The sequence below is a fragment of the Cottoperca gobio genome, chromosome 6 (genome assembly GCF_900634415.1).
Source record: "Cottoperca gobio chromosome 6, fCotGob3.1, whole genome shotgun sequence".
NCBI classification, from domain to species: Eukaryota; Metazoa; Chordata; class Actinopteri; order Perciformes; family Bovichtidae; genus Cottoperca; species Cottoperca gobio.
Window position 1 is genome coordinate 14516877 of NC_041360.1, and position 19371 is coordinate 14536247.

At 41.4% G+C, this 19371-nt stretch overlaps 2 protein-coding genes across 5 annotated transcripts in view; one reads left to right on the forward strand and one right to left on the reverse strand.

Moving 5' to 3' along the window:
• Window positions 1–1904, forward strand: part of grm3 (glutamate receptor, metabotropic 3) — a 43134-nt gene extending 41230 nt beyond the window's left edge. For all 4 annotated transcript variants that reach the window (XM_029433557.1, XM_029433556.1, XM_029433559.1 and 1 more), the window contains one exon: window positions 1–1904. This exon is cut by the window's left edge and continues 1756 nt beyond it. The gene's annotated coding sequence lies outside the window, so the exon portion shown is untranslated.
• Window positions 1905–3743: 1839 nt separating this feature from the next.
• Window positions 3744–18445, reverse strand: elapor2a (endosome-lysosome associated apoptosis and autophagy regulator family member 2a). The gene is made up of 22 exons (XM_029434657.1): window positions 18164–18445; window positions 16527–16647; window positions 13786–13975; window positions 13560–13707; window positions 12109–12198; window positions 11145–11250; window positions 10877–11029; window positions 9785–9873; window positions 9499–9679; window positions 9253–9381; window positions 8550–8640; window positions 8337–8439; window positions 8111–8248; window positions 6996–7259; window positions 6691–6864; window positions 6401–6587; window positions 6102–6198; window positions 5884–5985; window positions 5647–5773; window positions 5164–5342; window positions 4537–4705; window positions 3744–4433 (listed from the first exon to the last, which is right to left on the reverse strand). The coding sequence occupies exons 1-22, from the start codon at window positions 18257–18259 to the stop codon at window positions 4365–4367; spliced, it is 3003 nt and encodes a 1000-aa protein (XP_029290517.1). The 5' UTR covers window positions 18260–18445; the 3' UTR covers window positions 3744–4364.
• Between the last annotated feature and the right edge of the window lie 926 nt (window positions 18446–19371).

Genomic DNA, 19371 nt, shown 5'->3' on the forward strand with positions numbered 1-19371 from the left:
ATTGAATTGTTGACTTATTGAAGTGTGCAGTTTACATCTCTGTGTTAAATGTGTTGACGTTGAGAGGCACAGTGGAGCAGCTGGCTTCGGCAGTCCCAGAGAGGCTCACAAGAGGAAGCAGAGCACACGATGTCAGCTGCTGGCAGATCCTATCATCTAACAAAGGGATGTTAGAGTAGAACTCATATGCAGAACATATATAACATTTATCAAAACATCCCATCAAACTGTGGCTGGAAATATGACAAACTCTCTGCTGGGTGACAGTTATGAGGTTGGTCGGATAAATTACAAAAACATGAATAAAGTTTTTATGTGAGAATCTAAATAGCCTAAATTAATGGAATAATTTAGCGCTACATCATAATTTATTTTAAAGGGGGGCTTCTCATAAAAAGAATGTATTGCATTTAGTAAATTATTAATAAACGGATATTAAATGGTTACATTCTATAATATGCTGTCCAAAATAAAGTGTGACTGTTATACTTGATATTTCTAACATAATGTGATCAGAATCACTTATCTGCTTCCCCAGAAAAGCATTTTAAAAGTAGTTTCTCCGTGTTAAAATGCATGTACAGGCAGAACTGTTGAACGTTCATCTCTTGACTGGTCTACACCTTGGCACAGCCGGTCTCCTACAGCACCCTGTGATTATCACACTGAATGATAGATTGAAAGAATTGTAGAGGATGCGCCAAGCCGACCTACATTGGGGCGTGTGTGTGTGAGGTGCAGAGAGCAGGAGGAGTGAGTGATGTGGCAGAGCAGAAGGGAGCTGCTGCTGGATTATGTAAAGCACTCCCACAGCCCAGAAGTCACAGCGCTTCTATGGAAGCTCAAAGTATCTCAGAGATTCACAGTCTTTGTTAGCAAAAGGCTTAGCCATTCACTCAGTGGTCCTGCTCCCACAAGATACACCCCACATGGCAGGTTGCTATGGACAACCACCGCCACATCCGCTGCTGGAATGTCTATTTGTCTGCGAGGAGAGCGAGGAGGGAGGAGGGTTGAGGAGAGGGCGAAAGACGAGGAATAGAAAGAGTAAAAACAGGGTTGCTGGTTGTGATTCAAATTGGCAGTGACTGAAGGGATTTGGCTCAGCAAGGCCCAGTACTCCAAGCTCAGCTTTTTAATGGCCGCATAAATAGAGCACTTAACCCCGATTCTCCTCTCATTTAGTCCAGGGGACTAGTCTCGGACAACGGTCTCACACTCTTCCTCTGACCCTCTCTCTCCCTCAACCCTCAGCCCTTGAACCTTTCCCCGCCACCTTGTTTCCCCGCCTCATCTTCACTCTATGTGTGAAACTTTGGTCTCAGCCAAGACCATCTAAAGCCAGACCAGCCGATTGGTAGCCCACACTTAAACTGAAGCCCTCAGTTCTGGGTGCCCACTGCAGCATATGCCAACGAGGCGGCCTTGAGGAGGTTGGAGAAGGGATAAGGGGGAAGGTAGATAAAGGATTTAGAGTGTATGGGAAAATGAAAATGGGACTCACATGTAAAGAAAATGCATCCCTTTGAAATACATTACCTTTCTCACTCCACTGTACTCAGCTTATCGTGTCATGTACCCACTAACTCTCTGTGGAAGCTTCTTTAATTGGCCATGAATATCCTTTTCAATCAAACAGCTTTCCACTACGGACATTGTTCCTCTATACAGCCTCTGCCAACTGCCATGTGTTCTACAAAGGTCTCTGTGCTGTAAGCCCCCTGCTATACAACAGAATGTGTCCATGGCCTCAAGGCTTTGAATCAAGACAAGATCTCTGCAGCAAAATGAAGCCGAGGTCAAGCTGAACCCTGAACTGCTCAATCGAAGCAATAGTTTCGTGTTTATGAAGCGTGCAATAAAGAGGCTGTGATGACATCATAATAAATAACAACCAAAAAGCTGGTGTCGCCTGCTCATCTTTCTGTGTCCATGTCTGTCCTGCTGAGAAAAGGTGGTTCGGTGTGTATAAATCTCAGCTAAAATCTAAACGTCGAGAACAAGTGTAGATTTGTGTCTTTGTCGACATTAACAGCCCCTCATCACTACCGTCACACACACACATGCTCTATTCATAGAGTGTGTTGGCAAATGTTGAAAGACGTCTTTAACACTCATGCACAATCTGTTCCCTAAGTGATGGCACTCCAATTAAACCATCTACTGGAGTACTCACTGCCTTAGGACAATGCACCCCTGTGTGTACGTTCAATCTCCTCAAAAAAGACTGAAAGAAAAAAGAAAGAAAGAAAGAGTTAGGGCGACGTTTTTAGTAGTTCTCTGTCCTACGCTGTCAGGTTGTTGATTCACTTCATGAACATATTGCAGATATTTCAGGTCTTCAATGTTCTCAGGTAATTCCTGCCCCTGTCTCTAACTCTGGCTCCATCATACTTCCTACAGTTCCTACTTTGCAGAACTACATGTTGACTCTTTTCTTGTAGCCTGGCTGTGGTCGCCCTCTGGTGGTGGGCTCAGGGCATTACACAAATAACAATCATACATATGATGGAAACAGCCAGGAATGTCCTCACTATTAAACTATTAGTGAGCGTGTTTAAATGGCAGTAGTGGAAAAAGAACTCAGATCCTTTACTTTAGTAAAAGCACCAATATAACAATTCAAAAATACCACATTACAAGTTAAATTCCTGCATTTAAGATCTACTTGAATAAAAGTACATACAAGTATTGTCAGCAAAATGTGCTTAGTGTATCAAAAGTAAAAGTACTTGACAAAAAAATGACACCAGTAACTAATATATTATTATTATTATTATTATTATCAGTGACATTATTAGATTGCCAATACTGATGAGCAATGTGTAAGTAGCAGTTTACTGTTGTGGAGTATAGGGTGAAAAGATAAACCCAAATTGTTGTGAGATAACTAAAAGGTGTGAAAAGAAAAAAAAAGAAAGAAATACGGCTGCATAAAATGTTATACATTTTTTGGACTTTTCTCTAATCTTAGCTTTTTATTAAAATATTGCAAACCTTTACCTTTTTGGACATCAAACAGTTATTTCAATAAAATCCCCTGAGAAGTTTACGATGAGAAACCAGCAAGAGTAAACTAGATTATTTTATAATTATCCAACCAAAAAAAACCCAGCCAATGTTGCCAACTCTTTTTCGATGAAAGCAGGTAGTAGCATGAGCTCCAACAGTCGCTAAATCTAAAAAAATTAGCACTTTTTTGTCAGAAATCCCACAAAAGGTAGTAAAGAGCTGAGCAATGTGAGGTCTTGGGAGTAGTGACAGGAATTACAGCTCTTCGAAAGAAGCCAGATTTTATTGTTTTGTTCCTTTACGAGAGCTGGTCGAAAGAACGGCTCATTATCGGGGATTTCTTTCTCTTTTTTTTGCATCGTTTTGGGTTTGTCCGTCCATCCGTTATTTTGTGCATTTGCTTTTCTTATCATAAACCATTGTGATTTATCTTGAAGATAACTCATTGCCATCAAGATGATCTTATGATGTTAGGCAAACAGTATAAGAAACAGTTACAAGAACAATTATGATAAATGACCTTACTAAAAAGGAAAACCTGTCAATGTACTTATAAATGTAGTATATGTTAAAGTTAAATACTGGCTTATGATTATTATTGTTATTGTAGTCTCCCTGCATTTTCCGAACTGTTCAGTGGACTTTTAGTTCAGTCCCCACATTTTGAGCTAAATCCTTTCAGAAGATTTCTGAAAATAATCAGTTGACAAGGGAAATCAAATCAAACGGGCTCCACTTATACATAAATACATCATCATTTATTTGACATACATGGACAGTCAACATCACAACCTCTTCCGCATAATATGACATCATCATTTTCAATTTGTCAGCAGAATGCTTCTCCTCAATACAACAATTTCAACTAAGCAAAAGAACAAACATGTGAAAAAAACCTTAATATGGCCAGAATATAGCAGTCTGTGTAAGATGACACGCACTCACCATGCTGATGCAAGTTACACCATGGCTGTCTAAAGAAACATTAGACACTACACAGACTAAACAAAACATCAATCAAAGAGGTCCTTATCTTACCCTGAGCTCTTCTAGCCTTTCTGACATCAGTTTGAATGAGAACATTACCAGGAGGTGTCAATCTCACACACCTGCTTCACAGTACAATGCTTCGAGTTGGACGGCTCTGTCGTACCGAGCTTTAAGGCCACCATGTTCGTGCGACTTCTCTGAACCTGGCTCTAGGTGCATGACGTGTGTGTATATGCGCGCATGTACACACAGTTGGTATTCCAGATACTAAAGCTCACAAAAGAGGGTAGTTAGCTATAGGGGGCGTTCAGTGGAAAGTCTCTTTAGGGTCCAATCTCTCCCCCCCCCCCCCAACCACTTCTCTAGCTCCATACCAATGCTTTCGATTGAGATGAGTTTAGCTGCACATGTTCATAGTGCTCTCCGTTTCCCTGAAATCAAGAACAAAACCATACATTTTTCAATAACTTAAAAAGCCTTGTACTATAGTGAGATTGACTTACTGTAAAATAACAATGATGCTGTGACTCTCACCTTGGATGCTATAGCTTTGAGTTTGCCAAGTAGTGAAGGTTTTGTGTACACAATTTCATCCTCCATGTCTCCCTCGTTCTCTCCCTCCATCACAGCACAGCTGTCAGCTCCTGGCATCTCACACTCCTTATTGGCAGACATCACCAACCGGGAGTACTTGTACGCCAACCTAGCAACGAGACAAGCGACATAATCAATACTCTTGGAAAAACCTAATGTTGTCCTCATGAATATTGACAAAAACTGTGATGCGACAAGAAAACAATCGCAGGAGGTATAAGATCAAACAACATGAGTTTGGAAGAGAGTAAGAAGTAAAGTAAGAAAGAAAGAAAGAAAGAAAGAAGAAAATGTATGGTAGACATGAAGGAAGAAAAGAAGAGGTGGTCTGGAGTATGGGGGAAGGAAAGACAGAAAAAATAGGAAGGAAGGAAAGAGGCAGGGGGAAGAGGATGAAGAGGATGAAGGGGGATTAGGGAAAGAGGTATACAGATAAGGAGGGATACAGTTAGGAAGGAAAACAGGAAGGATGTTGGAGAGTAGGAAAATAAAAAAGGAAGGAAAGACAGAAGAAAGGATATGAACAGAAAAAAGAAAAGCGTTTAGGACGAAAACAGGGAATTGTACCTTTTGTTCTTCTTCCAGAAGTAGCAGGTGAGGGAGACGAGCAGCACTGCAGTGAACGCTCCCAGCCCTGCACCGAGCCGTACCCAGAACTCCATACCCTCACATGGCAACGTTTTCTTTTTAGGCAAAGTCATACCTCCCATACACAGCTTTGGTTCAGTCCACACATACAGCAGGTCCTGAGGATGAACATACACACACACATATACCAATAAATAAGCCAATTAATATACACATTTCTGTAAGTATTTGGAGACTGAGACGAAACAAGACTGTTAAAGTGCTGGCTGAGATTTAAAAAGGGTGTTTGCATCCATTTTGGCTATAAAATAGGCTCCAAATTCTTCAAAGTCAATGGGATGTGGATGTAAACACCCTGAAATTAAAGCCGACAGCGCATTGTTTCATTTCAAATCCAATGCGCTTTACTCAAGAACTGAAACAAATCTGTCCCACTACTTATGCAACAATGTCCACACACACCTGGTGTCCTCCCTTGCAAGCTCCCTCTATCTGATGGTAGTCTCTCTCTGTGCATGTAGGACAAGCTCCTGAGCTCTCCCATAGGAAGTGAAAGGTGCAGCCGTCGCATGTTCCTGCAGGGCACTGACTGTAATAGCCAAACATGAGCTGTCACTTCTGCGCCACATCACAGCATACATAAGGGCAACATGTGATATTAGACAGAGAATGGGAGAAGCAGTGACAGAGCTGCAGTACCTCGGAGCTGAGAGCTCTCCTTTAGTGCTCTTCTCTGGGTTACAGCGTACTGTCACCACTGCGCTCCGACCTGACTCACAAGATGAGGTCGCCTCCAAGGACCTTAGCAACGAAAAACACACAAAGCACGACAGAGCCTTAGAGCATTACATCTTTACAGCTTCAAAATATATATAAAAAGATATATATAAATAATATATCTGAAATAAAAGAGGAACCTGTAGTAGAAGTTGACATCAGGGACTTTCTTGGAGGTCTGGGGATACAGCTCTGGTCTCGCCCTTATTCCATCAAGTGTACTGTCAACTGTCACTCCTTTAATAATATATTTAATAATACACAGAGACATATTGATTAACTGTGTGTATGTACAATCAATGTAGCTTTGATTTTCTCTCTGAACATGAATCTGACCAACCTTTTTTCTTGTCATCTTTATCTTATAAAGCAATGACAATAATAGAAAACACAAGAAATGCAGCTCTCTGCACTACCACTGTCTGCATCTTATGCTCACCAAGTAGTGTGTCAGCCAGGTTAATGGACTGTGAGGAGAGCGCCGTGTGGAAGCCTCGTCCAGTAGCTGGGATTACTGTTGACTGACAAATGAAGGTCTTGACAGCGTTTGCTCCTTCGCCTTTCTCTCTCTGGGAGTCGGTGATGGATAGGTCTGTTACATTGTCTGTGCATACTGCCAACTGACCCTTAAATAAAGAAAAAGAACAAATAGCAAGGGAATTACATGTACACACAGAAACATTTGATTGTATTTTCTATGCGCGTGTGTGTGTTTTCGTCTCTTCACACCTTTCCTCCACACAGGCTGATATTGAAGTGGTGGAAGTATTTAGTTCCTTTGGAGGTAAAGCTCGGACCGTTCATCAGGGATCCTACAGACCCGAGGGAGCTGAAGTCATAAGTCAGTGTGACATTGCCCTCTACGTGGGTGAAGTGACAGTCACTGTAACATAAACTGTGGTCCTGTAAAAAAAAAAAAAAAAAAAAAAAAAGGAAACAGGAAAACAGTTTATGGTTGTATGTCATATCATTTTTTTTTTTAAGTTCCCAGAAACGACTGATTGGCTTGTTTTCTTTCCCCGTCACTAACAAACCTTGTCGCTGCTGCTGGCCGGTCCGCAGTGTTTGCAGGCGCCTGGGCCCGGCGGGGCGTGAGGGATGAAATAAGTGTTGTGTGGACACTCTGTGCACTGGCTGGTGCGCGTGTCTATGTAGTGTCCAGGGGGGCACGGCACACACGTAGAGCTGGAGGGTTGGGTGCTGAGGGCACAAACCCGGCACTCAGATGACACCCCATCAATCGCGTTACTTACTGAGATGGAGTAGATTCGCACCACGTCATTGACATACCGGCGTACCTGAGAGAGCACCGGAAAAAAAAAAGTAAAAAGTAACTTTTTTCCCAGAGACTCTAACACTAACCCCTACACAAGTAGGGTAAGTGGATCGCAACATACAGTATTAGTACCAATATGTAGTTCTGCCCTCACTTGAAATGCCCTCATTCCTGCAAAACAGGTGCTTTAAAAAGAGCAAGTTAATGATTCAAACTCAAGACCTAAGAAAGCACAGAGATAAAACAAACCACAAAGTCTGTTTGATTTGTGGTTTGGTTTAAACACCAACACTACGACAGATAGTATCTTTCACACCCAACATAAGGGAGTGTTAGGTGTACCAAGTGTGGAGTAGATTTACAAGACTGAACTGTTGAAGTTGCTGTTTAAATGTGCTCTGAAAAATTGTCAGGAAGTTTTCTTGTTTCTGGACATAAGACGATGTTGAAGGTTGATCCACGAGCGATTACGTCAGGTTGTGGCCTAATCCGGGGTCTGTGGCCTGACCTCAACAGCTGAGCACAGTAGGGTTGTCCCCTCAATTCGTCAGCCAATCGGTCCATTTATACTCCAAGAAAAGTGTGACCACATGCTTTTGCTAGATTCCTTGTAACAAAATTCAGATTTTTATAGATTGATCGATTAAATAAATCAACTAATTGATTAGACGTCAAAATTGTTTGAGTGTTAACAGACTAAGAATTTATTTAGTCTAGGACATTAGGGAATAGGGAACATTATTGAGAAACTGCTTTACAAAATATTTGATTGAAAATAAAAAATGCACACGGAACAATAATAAAGATTGTAAAAACTAAACATTATATATTACCTAATGTGAATACAAATAAAAGCAGTTAACTCATACTTACATCTGAAGGTTGGTTGGTCCTCTGGAAAGCCCATGTGTAGGAAACCGAGGCATTCTGTGCCATGACGTGAGTGTAGGTTTGTCTCGTTTTTGTTCTCTCCCAAGATTCCACCACCGTAGTGCTCTTCCTGTTTACGTCCTAAACAAAGACACATCCACTTCACATCCACATCACCTACATAACTATGTGTATGTGGCAGCAAACATGTGTCAGGAGCTCTTCTCACCATCATGAAGTAGAGCTCGCAGTCAGCTACACACACAGTTTCAAATTCAAATGTGATGCGACCAAACTCCGTCCCAGAATGGCTCGACACGGACGTAGGGAGCCTGGGGGGAGACGCGAACAGAGAAGAGTGGAATTATTTACAGCAAAAAGAAACGGACCGCTGAGTGACGCGAGTGGTGGAGACTGAAAAACACAACATGACTATACTTACTTGAAGCCAGGAACATGGATGTTGAGGATGAGATAATCATTATCAGAACTTCCTGCTCCACTCTGGATGTGATCACCTGCCACTTCCCAGCCTAAAAGGACAAAACCACATTACTCAACTGTTTAAAGATACATTTAGAATAGTCATCCTCATTAAAAAGGACTTAAAAAGGTTCAACAATGTGTGAAATAAGCTCATTTGCTTTCTTGCAGAGAATCAAATGAGAGGATCAATATCACTCTCATGTCGGTTTGGTAAAAATAAAGCTAGAGCCAGCCAGCAGCCAGTTAGCTTAGCTTAGCACAAAGACTGGGAAAGGGGAGACAGTCCTTAGTTTCAAGTCTAAAAAGTATTGTGGGTTTATTGGGGGCTATGTGACAGACTATTTCTTGGCAAGGCGCAGTAACTTCCTGGAGTGATGTTGTCACCATGAATTTGCCAGTGGAGACTCCGTAAAGTTACTGCCCCCGGCAAAGAAATAATCCAAGATATAACATGAGTGAGCTTAAGGAGGTGCTTGTAGGTGGACTTTGTTACCTTTAGATAGAGCCAGGGTCTCCTTATAGCTTTGTGCTAAGCTAAGCTAACCATCTCATGATGTTGGCTCCTTATTTATCATACACACATGAGAGTGGTATCAATCTTCACACTTACTTTCATCAAGGAAGTGATTAAGCGCATACATCTTGGAAAAAATACCCACCATTCATACTGTCACATTTGGAGTTGCCCACATTGAAACAGGAGGTCTTCATGTTTGGAGGAAGAATATTCCACCATTTATACTCGTAACCCAAGGTGGGCTCAGTGCCTGCTGGACATCGCTTACATGCTGGGGGATAAGCACAAAAGAAAACAGAATTAGGAAAACACACAGACCAGTAACTCAAGGGACAAAAAAAAAAAAAAAGCAGGGAGCAGTAAAATATAAATCAAGAGTTCTCAGTACATTTCATCCCATCAGAATAGGTCCCAGGTGGGCATGGTGAGCAGGTGGCCGTGTCATTGTTATAGAAACCGGGGTTACAGGGGGGGCAGGGCTGCCTTTCCCCACTTGGAGGCAACGACTCGGCTCCAGTCACCCCCTCCAGACAGATTTTGGGTTCAATCCACTTATATATGACTTGCGTCTGAAATTACACAGAGATGGAGGGTGATGGACAAGATCAGAAACTGTGATTACTGAATGGGATTTCTCTAGGCATTTAATCTAGAAGCGGCCTCTTTTCTCTCACCTTGCCTTCGTGATCACATGCTGTGTGGATCTGGAAATAGTCCTTCCTGGAACATGGAGGTTTTTCCTGACACAAACCGGATCCCTCGGCTTGAAAAGGAAAATGGTGATAAGGCAAAATATAACTACATTGGCAAAAAGAGGAATTGTGGAATAATTTTCAGAATTTACACAGAATCCCACAAATACTGTAGCACTTTATTAATAATAATATTTCTCAAAGACACTAGAAAGCTTAACACATAAAAAGACATCCAGCAATCATGACAAAACAAGAATTCATGAGGAGGAGGATGAGGAATAAAAGAATATTGTGCTCTTAAAGAAGAGCGTTTTGGCAGGAGTGAAGCAAAGGAATCATACAATATGCATAAAGAGGTGTACTCAATTAAATATGTAATATGTCCTGAATACTTTTTACAGTCACTTATCAGTGACTTTCTTAAACAGGACATGCATTCACAGCATCATATGAGGAATTTTAAAATGCCAATGTGAAGACGCTTTATATCAAGGCAAATTAAAGAGAAGAAAAAAAAGCAGTCATTTCATTAGACCACGTTAAAATATCAACAAACTGTCAGGTCAGTCAAATTTCTGTTATTATAATCAATCTATTCCCTTCTGTTGACTTTGAATAGCTGGCATTGCCTTTCAACTAGTAATGAAACTGCCTTACATGTGGAATGTATTCTAGTAAATCCCTGTTGAGAAACATACTTAAATAGACCAGGGAGCATATCAATTTTTTCCTCAGAAATAGCATTTTATAAAACAAATATGTCGAATCTAAGTGATATAGTGATTTTATGAAAAATAAAAGAGCACACACGCTACATCGTCTGCCAAAATCTGCTACTCCCTTGCGATCACAGAAGCCCTCTGCACCGAACTAACAAGCATGTTTCTTCTTCTGAAGATTGACTAAAGTGGCTGAAAATAGGACACGCTTGTTTTCTATCCTTTGGCTGTGTTATGTGTTGATGTGAGCAGCACTGATCACACTTATGCTACACTGAATACTGCAACGCAGTTTCTTTGTGTTCTTCCAAAGATTCAACATTAGGGTAGATTTGAAATGCTGCATTTCTACCTGCATACTGAGTGGTAGTGTTACAGGGGGTGCAGGAGCTGGCACCGTGGCCAGCGTAGGTGTCCCGAGGACAGGGATCACATGTGGTGGAGCCAGGGACTCGGCTGAAAGTCCCCTGCTTACATGGGAAACACTCTGAAGTGTAGGCAACTCCTGGTAATAGGGAAATGACAGATAGAGAATGAAAAGAAAAATGTAATAAGTGTATTGATCTCTCATTGATTTCAGTGAGAAGTTGGGAGAAGAGATGGAAATTTGTGTTACTGACCTTCAATTTGAACATTTTTCAGCAAAACCGGCTTCGCCCCTTTGGTACTCATCAGGGCCCCACCTGTCCTCCAGTACAAGATGTTGGTACCAGATTTCAGGTTCACCTAGAGTACACAAGATGTCATGTATCATGAGTCAAGCTGAGGCATGAACACAGCCAGTGCAGTGTTTAAGAGAGCATAAGTCTGGCTTTGCTTTGAGTAGCTCCAGTTAATGATGTGCCATCTTAAAATGAGATCAGCCACTATGCCAGCGCAGAGCCTTCACTGCATATGGTGACTCTGAAATTATTATCTAAAAATAAACAGTCAGTAGTACATATTCAGCAATTACTTTGCATTAATACATAGGATAATAACTTTATGTAACTGAATGAATATGTTCTACTTTAAATAGTTTAATAATAATCATTTATTAATTCAATGTGCATCACTGGCTTACTCAGAGAACAATGTAATTGGATTGCTGTATAAAGCATGCAAGTAAAACTGACACAAAACTATGCCGTCATAACATATGCTACCTATGCAGAGCTACACTTCCTTCAATTAATCATCTTAAAGAAACATTTCCTCGGACCCATCAAGTTCAATCTAAAGAAAATAGAACCACATGTTAGTCCACATAAATACTTATTTCACTAAACTAGACCATAAGCTAAAGAAGAAAATAAAACTATATTATGCTCTTAGGAAGCTCCACATACTGCTCCCAACATTACAACTAATTGCCATTTTTTTACTCACAGTGCAAGAACTGAACTATAATAGCAACTTGTTTTACAGTGTGACTGGAAAAACACTGGAGACAATAACAAGCAAACTTCTTTCTGTGTATTAACAGGCTTGCTGCTTGTATCCACGCATTTGTTACTGCTCCATGTGAGTTCAACACTTTTATTTTAGGAGGCCAAAGATAAAACTCCCGTGGCTATTGTTCATTTTACAGCATGCAACACTTACCGTATGGGTTTCCCATTCACCATGTTTGGTGAGCTTGAGCCACTTTTTATCAGCAGACTGATCCATCTCCTGGCATTGGTCATTCTGGATCTAAAAACACACACAAATCAGCATCATCCATCAGTTGAAACTCTCACCTCTTGTATGGTAGTATTTTATAAAATACAATATTCATTTCATGCACAGTACAAAATATTGATGTACAAGAAGTGTACCATCGTCTACCGATTATCCGGGGTCGGGTCGCGGGGGCAGCAGCTCTAGTAAGGAACCCCAAACTTCCCTTCTCCGGGGGCCACATCCTCCAGCTCCGACTGGGGGATCCCAAGGCGTTCCCAGGCCAGTGAGGAGATATAATCTCTCCACCGAGTCCTGGGTCTTCCCCGGGGTCTCCTCCCAGCTGGACATGCCTGGAACACCTCCCTATGGAGGCGCCCAGGTGCCATCCTTACCAGATGCCCGAACCACCTCAACTGGCTCCTTTCAACGTAAAGGAGCAGCGGCTCTACTCCGAGTCTCTCACGGATGGCTGAGCTTCTCACCCTATCTCTAAGGGAGATGCCAGACACCCGTCTGAGAAAACCCATTTCGGCCGCTTGTACCCGTGATCTCGTTCTTTCGGTCATGACCCAGCCTTCATGACCATAGGTGAGGGTAGGAACGAAGATCGACCGATAGATCGAGAGCTTTGCCTTCTGGCTCAGCTCTCTTTTCGTCACAAGGGTGCGGTAAAGCGACTGCAGTACCGCCCCCGCTGCTCCGATTCTCCGGCCAATCTCTCGCTCCATCGTCCCCTCACTCAGTTTACTATAGATCACAGATATTTGATTCATTTCCACTCTTCAATCTTTCCAGCACAACTGCCTTCAATTAGGCACTAATTAAGAAATGCATTGTTTGACTTGCCACAGCAGACAAAAGCACAGGGGCAACTACTAGGGTTAATTGCAGCTCTGTTCTATTGAAATATCCATGCAGTATGCCACGTCAGCGAGTGAGCCAGCATCCACAATACCAGGGCCTTGAAACTGGTACACCTAAATGAATGTAGTCATTGATAATAGCAATAACACTAACAGTTTATTAAATACAAAGATTTAAGTCTAACATAGTATGTGTTGTCTATATGTTGTCTGGTTCATGCATTTAATTAGAGTGGTGACAATCTGAGGCTATTTCTTATAGATTGAGCCTTTTTTCATTAACATTAGCATTGTGCCCATTACATTTTTGGGGAATTTAGTAAATAATAATAATTTAGTAAAATTGAGTAAATAGCTTGAAATGTAACTAAAGAAATACCGAAGTAGTTTACAGGGTGTCCAAAAACATTTCACTGGCAGTGTATACACAAACACACTGTGTACACACAGACAGCATCCATTTCAACAGATTGACAAACGGATATCATTTTCCTAGAAGTAAAAACATAATGAATGTTTGGAACTCACAAAGAACTCAAACATCAGGTTGTTGTCTGGATACTGGTACTCAAAGCTGACAGAGCCCTGTTTCTTCAGATGAACAGCATAGATGAGAGAGACTGTGCATTCGTCCCTGTTGGACTCCAGATAGTTTCCTTGAGGCAACCAGGAAGAACTGCAAGGAAAACAAATTTATAATTATGTTTTCACTTACAGTCCAATTTTCAGTTTTTCTTGTGTCCTACCAACGCACCTATTGCAGGTGAGCATGTTATCTCCGTGGGGACTGTTTTCCAGTGAGCTTGCCAGGCTACTGAATCCAGCAGGCATTGAATCCCATTGGTCGAAGCGGATGCCGCTGCCGAGGGAGTAGCTTCCTGCTGCACACGGGTTACACTCCTGAGCAGACATCTCGAGGAACTCCCCAGCCTCGCATGAGAAAGCTGGCAGACACAGAGAGTGGCACAGAGGGGTGTAAAAAAATCATATACAAGTCATTTCCCCAACCTTCTTTGCATTCTGCCAAAAATCATACACACAATATAGGTTGGCACAGACTAAAGATGACAAAGAACGGCCACACTCAGTATAATGTAGCCCCAGTGATCAGGAAACTTAATCCTTACATCCTGTTATAGTCTGGCTCAATTCCAATACGGCCCCTACGCTCTTTCCCTATCTTTCTTACACTTCGTTTGCTCGTTCACTCGGAGGGTCTGCCATATTAAGTGCCTTTCCAAACCAATTAGCGGGGAGTGGAAGTGGGTTATAAAACCCTCCAACAGCAAGTGTGCATCAATCCCGACTCAACCAGCTGCCCTTACTGACCACGTGCAATGCTGTCTGTGTCCGTCATGGAACAAACTGTGTAAAAATAGTTCTGTACAAACATTTACGAGTAATTTATGCAAATAAAGAGACATTTAATATTGTCATACAGATGTTAATAACAAAAAAAAAAAAACGGTTACATTGTATTTTTTCTTAAGATCAAATATACCCATGTCAAGTCTGGAAAACGGTATGTGTTCATTTAATTGTACAGTTTTGTATATTTACAGGGACTTAGAAGAGTTTCCAAAATGCCACTAAAGAATTTGGAATTGTATAATTTCTTCTGGGAGATGCTGATGCGCAACTATGGTTTACAAAAACTTACGGCGACAGTTCCTGTTTCTGCCAGAGAGGGCGAAGTTCGTCCCGAAGCTTACCGCTTTATTTACACCACACACCTTAAAAAAGGGAGCCTCATTCAGCTGCGAGTGTGACTACAAACAGAGTTCATTCCGTCACGGAGTGGGAGGGTGTAGGGGCCGGATTGAAATTGGGCCACTGTGTCTGCTTCTGCACTTTTTTCCTACTGAGCTATCAACCCTTCTGCATCTGCCAGTGTTTTGCCTGCGTCAGCTTTTCCTCATACCTGGTGAAATGCAGATGAGATGCCTCTTTATGCTTCAAAGCAACCCATGTAAAATGTGAGGGAGTAGACAGTTAGTGTAGCACACTGTCAGGGTAAGAAGTGTGTGTTAATGGACACAGCAGGTAGTGCTTGTAGGTGTGATAGATGTGTGATATATATATATATATATATATATATATATATATATATATATATATATATATATATATATATATATATATATATATATATATATATATATATATATATATATATATATATATATATATATATACACACACACACCTCTTACATACATACATATGTGAAGGCTTACATTACTGACTGAAAGCCTCCATTTATCTGTTCGCTACAATATGTTGGATTCATGTTAATGTATATTTAAAGACACTTAAATTTGTGGGAAAAAGATTGTTTAAAAATAATATTTATTTATTTGACAAATTTCGACCCCCCTACAGTACCTCCGCGGACCCCCTAGGGTTCGCGGAGGTACTGTACCGCCTGTTGAAGACCTCTGCATTATGGTGCAATCATCATATCCTATGCAAGATAGTCTGTCCAATTACTGAGGAGACAAGTGCCTAGTGTTCTTCCAGTGAAAGGAGGAAGAGGGAAACAGAAAAATGTCAAAAGAACAAAAGGTGTTAAGAGTCTTAGGTTTACTCAGGTAAACCACATGAAGATGACAATGACTACATGCAATGTGGATGAAACATTCTTCAGGACAAGTCATTTCATCACAACAATCCATTATTTTCATGAGAATAATGTCCATTTTTGCAGTTTATACATATGTAAAATATCTATGTTAGAAGATGCTAGCTGGCCATTAACATGCACCATATTCTGTGAGTGACCTTTAAATGATCTTGCACACAGAATTCACCTATGATAATCTCAATTTAGCCATAAGTGAAGTGGTGTTGTGACATCGAGGGAAAACCAGTTTGAGTCTACCAAAGAACAAACTTGTTTTACCACCTTGTTGAACTTTAGTGCGCTTTCACACAACTAAAGTCTGCTTCACGGCTTCATCATGATAAGGGACTTTTCACAACAATTAAGATGTCCATTAGTACCTCCATCTCAACAATAAGAAATATTTAACACTCCCTGTGACTCACGTTTTGCTTAGCAGATGCTTACTCGGAAAAACAACTGCCAACTTCCTCTGAATTACTGTGCTCATTCAAAAGCACTGAGTCAAGAAATGTACTGTCTTTATATTCTAATCATTTATAACTAAGAAGCCCTATTTGGACATATTTTATGATGGTGGCAGATGTTGAAGGAATCACAACATCTGTCGTCAGTTACTGAGCCTCATATTAGACGCATACAGTTATTGTGAGTGACAACGAGGCCCATTAATGTTTGAGCAAAGAGCAATTACGTGACAGTGTATTGCTCAGAGATTATATTGACCTATGGCTTTTCTCTGTGGTTGGTTGGAGGATAGGCAAACAGGGTCTGTCATGTTGGAGTGACGGAAAATTCCAGGCTTCTGATAAGAAGATGATATACACACATCAACTTTCACTACCACACACACACACCAAACCGATACTTACTGCATTCCCTGCCGCGTACTGGCTGTGGTAGTCCAGTGCAGGCCCTGAGGCTCCGCGGGATGGCCACCCTCCAGCGAGATCCTGTGCTGTCACACTCTGTGTACTCATAGTAGTAGTCTGTCTGCCAATTACACACACACACACACACACACACACACACACACACACACACACACACACACACACACACACACACACACACACAACACACACACACACACACACACACACACAAAACATCTGCATAAGAAATCAGTTGCCACGACAGTCTTTGACACAAACAATAAGCAAATGTAGGCCAGAGGCAGGTCAGTAAACATCACACCACAAGAGGCCTTCACCCACACCAGAGCCCTGAGTCATCTCTTTCTGGCTGAGATTGCATCAGAGCAGATTTAAATGGCCAGTGCTATTGCATTAGCTACTGAAATGAACTTCCGTATCCAGCTGCTCAGGGCTTACAAAACATGACCGCCCGCTACGCTGCGTTATCTCTCAAGCCACAACCACTCTCCTGCCCTGGATACACAACATACCGTCTCCATGGCGATGGGAACAGTGGGAATAGCAGCAGAAAGAGGAGTCAAACCAGCAGCTTTTCCACATTTTCAGGATGAACATTTAAGACATTTGATAGTCATGTTTTATAGTTTGAATCTGTGGTCTGGAGTGAAAACCATTAGCTTGAGGTTTTCGCCTCCAAGGAGCTTCTTTCCATCTTTCCATTTTAGGAGGGTGGCCTAATTTCTGACACTTTACATAATGTTGCTTCTTGAGCCAAACCAGATTTTGACACCGCAGCGCATGCACGCTGATGTGTGTGGAATTATCTTCACTGGTGGCTCGTCTGGAGAAAGAGCTCAGTCACACTGATGAAGAGAAAAGAGGCCGAATTGAGCATAATTGTTCTTACAATAGGATTGTATTCTGAATTCTCTTGTGACTCATACAAGAGCTGTCAATCACTGACACTGGTAGACTTTCATCTTACACCATAATTCAGCTAGAGAATCTCTACTTCTGAATGCATTTCATGAGATTTAAACATAGATCTCAGCTCTGATGTCATATATTGTCATCCCAGAAAATGTAGCACTTTATAGCTGCAGTAATCTCTCAGCCAGTGTGAAAAGAGAGATTGAGCCAATCATTTAAAGGAATGTTGCTCTTGTATCTTGGGACTGTCTGCTGTGTGACTGAGCTGCCAGCCTGGAGTGCAGAGGTGTTGAGCTGAGACAGACCAGAGGGAAGGAAAGGCCAGTCCATGCAGGAAACTGATAACAGCCTGAACAACACTGAGTGGTGAAGTTCAACATACCCCAGACCTCATCAGTGATTCATGCTCCCCCATGTCGTTCAAATGTATTATCTTTACAAAGACAGCAATGATTAAAAGGTTGTTTTCCCACCTGCTGCATTATGACGATTTTAAACATCATACCATACATCTGCCCGGAAACGTGTCATCAATTTGATGTGGTTACTGGATTACCAACTCACTGTCAGTGTGTGCAACCACAGCAGCCTTATCTGTGCGTTTCTCCAATTTCCATCCCCGGCAGTTTGAGTTTTACCAATAAAAGCAAAATCAGTGAAACAGGATGAAAGCCTTATTGATCGACTGAGGCATCTCTCACCTCGTTACACTGCCGCTGTCCTTTGGCCCCGTCAATCAACCCGAGTGTGCAGAGGACGAGAGCGCAATTGGCGACAAACCAAGCCGAGGACCGCATTGTGGATCATCAAGGGGGAGAATAAAAAAAACACAACGTCGACCCAGGAACGATGATTGTATCATAAACCTGAGCCAGATAAAAATTGCTTGGCCAGATACTAGCAAACACCTGCTTCTGTCGCTTCTTCGCGGATTTGTAACCCTTACCACCTGCGATTATCATCAGATTGTGCGCTCCCAAAACTGCCTCACCACAGTCAAGAGGGGCAGAATAAAAGTGTACTTCCGGTTGATCTTTTCAAAGTAAAAAGTCGTGACGCATATGTGAGGGAATGATTGGTTACCACTTTATTTTATCATGCCTGTTTTTCCCAATAAATGTGATATATTTTTGTTTGCATGAAAAGAAGTGTTTTTTGCCCCAATTCTTCCTTATGATGAACCATTTTGTCACTTTATTTTGAAGGCAAGCTAGTAATACGTCTGGTATTTTTGGCCTATATCTTCTGACTTGATGCAGATATGTGTGCCTACAACCACCGGCTCTGACGCTCCAATGACGTCGCTCAGGAAACAAAACAATATTTTGTTATTTTGTAGCTGTGACAAAATAAAAAAGGAATTTAGCGGAATATAATTTGTAGCCTAAGCTGTATGTATTTGTTCTACGTGAAATATTATGAAATAAAGCTCGAAAGGGATGCTAACAGTCTCTATCAAGGCCATTGTTGCAGCTTTGTTTGGGATAGGCTAATGTCGTTGTACATATATATAAAATATAAACATGTGGTCATAATAAACATTTAGAAAAAAATTGAAAGCAGCGTTTTGTCCTTATCTTGAAAACAGCTTCTGTTCTATGCAGTTCTAAAACCCTAACCATTGCAGTCCATGTAACTGACCACCAGAGGGAAGCAAAGCTCTGCAACCCTTCTTCATTATTCCAAGATGCATCACATACGGTGCTGTGTGTTATAAATCGTCCCAGAATTTACTCATCTGCAAAGTCCAGGACCTGGTGCTGTGGGAAAACTGCAAACTGTAGCTTAAGAAGGGTCAGTTTTATTCCTCATGCTAGGGTCTGAAGATTTGGTTAAATGAACAATTTAACATCTGTACTAATATGCTTAATGCATTAAGTAACATACAGAGGTAGAGTGAAATAAGGCC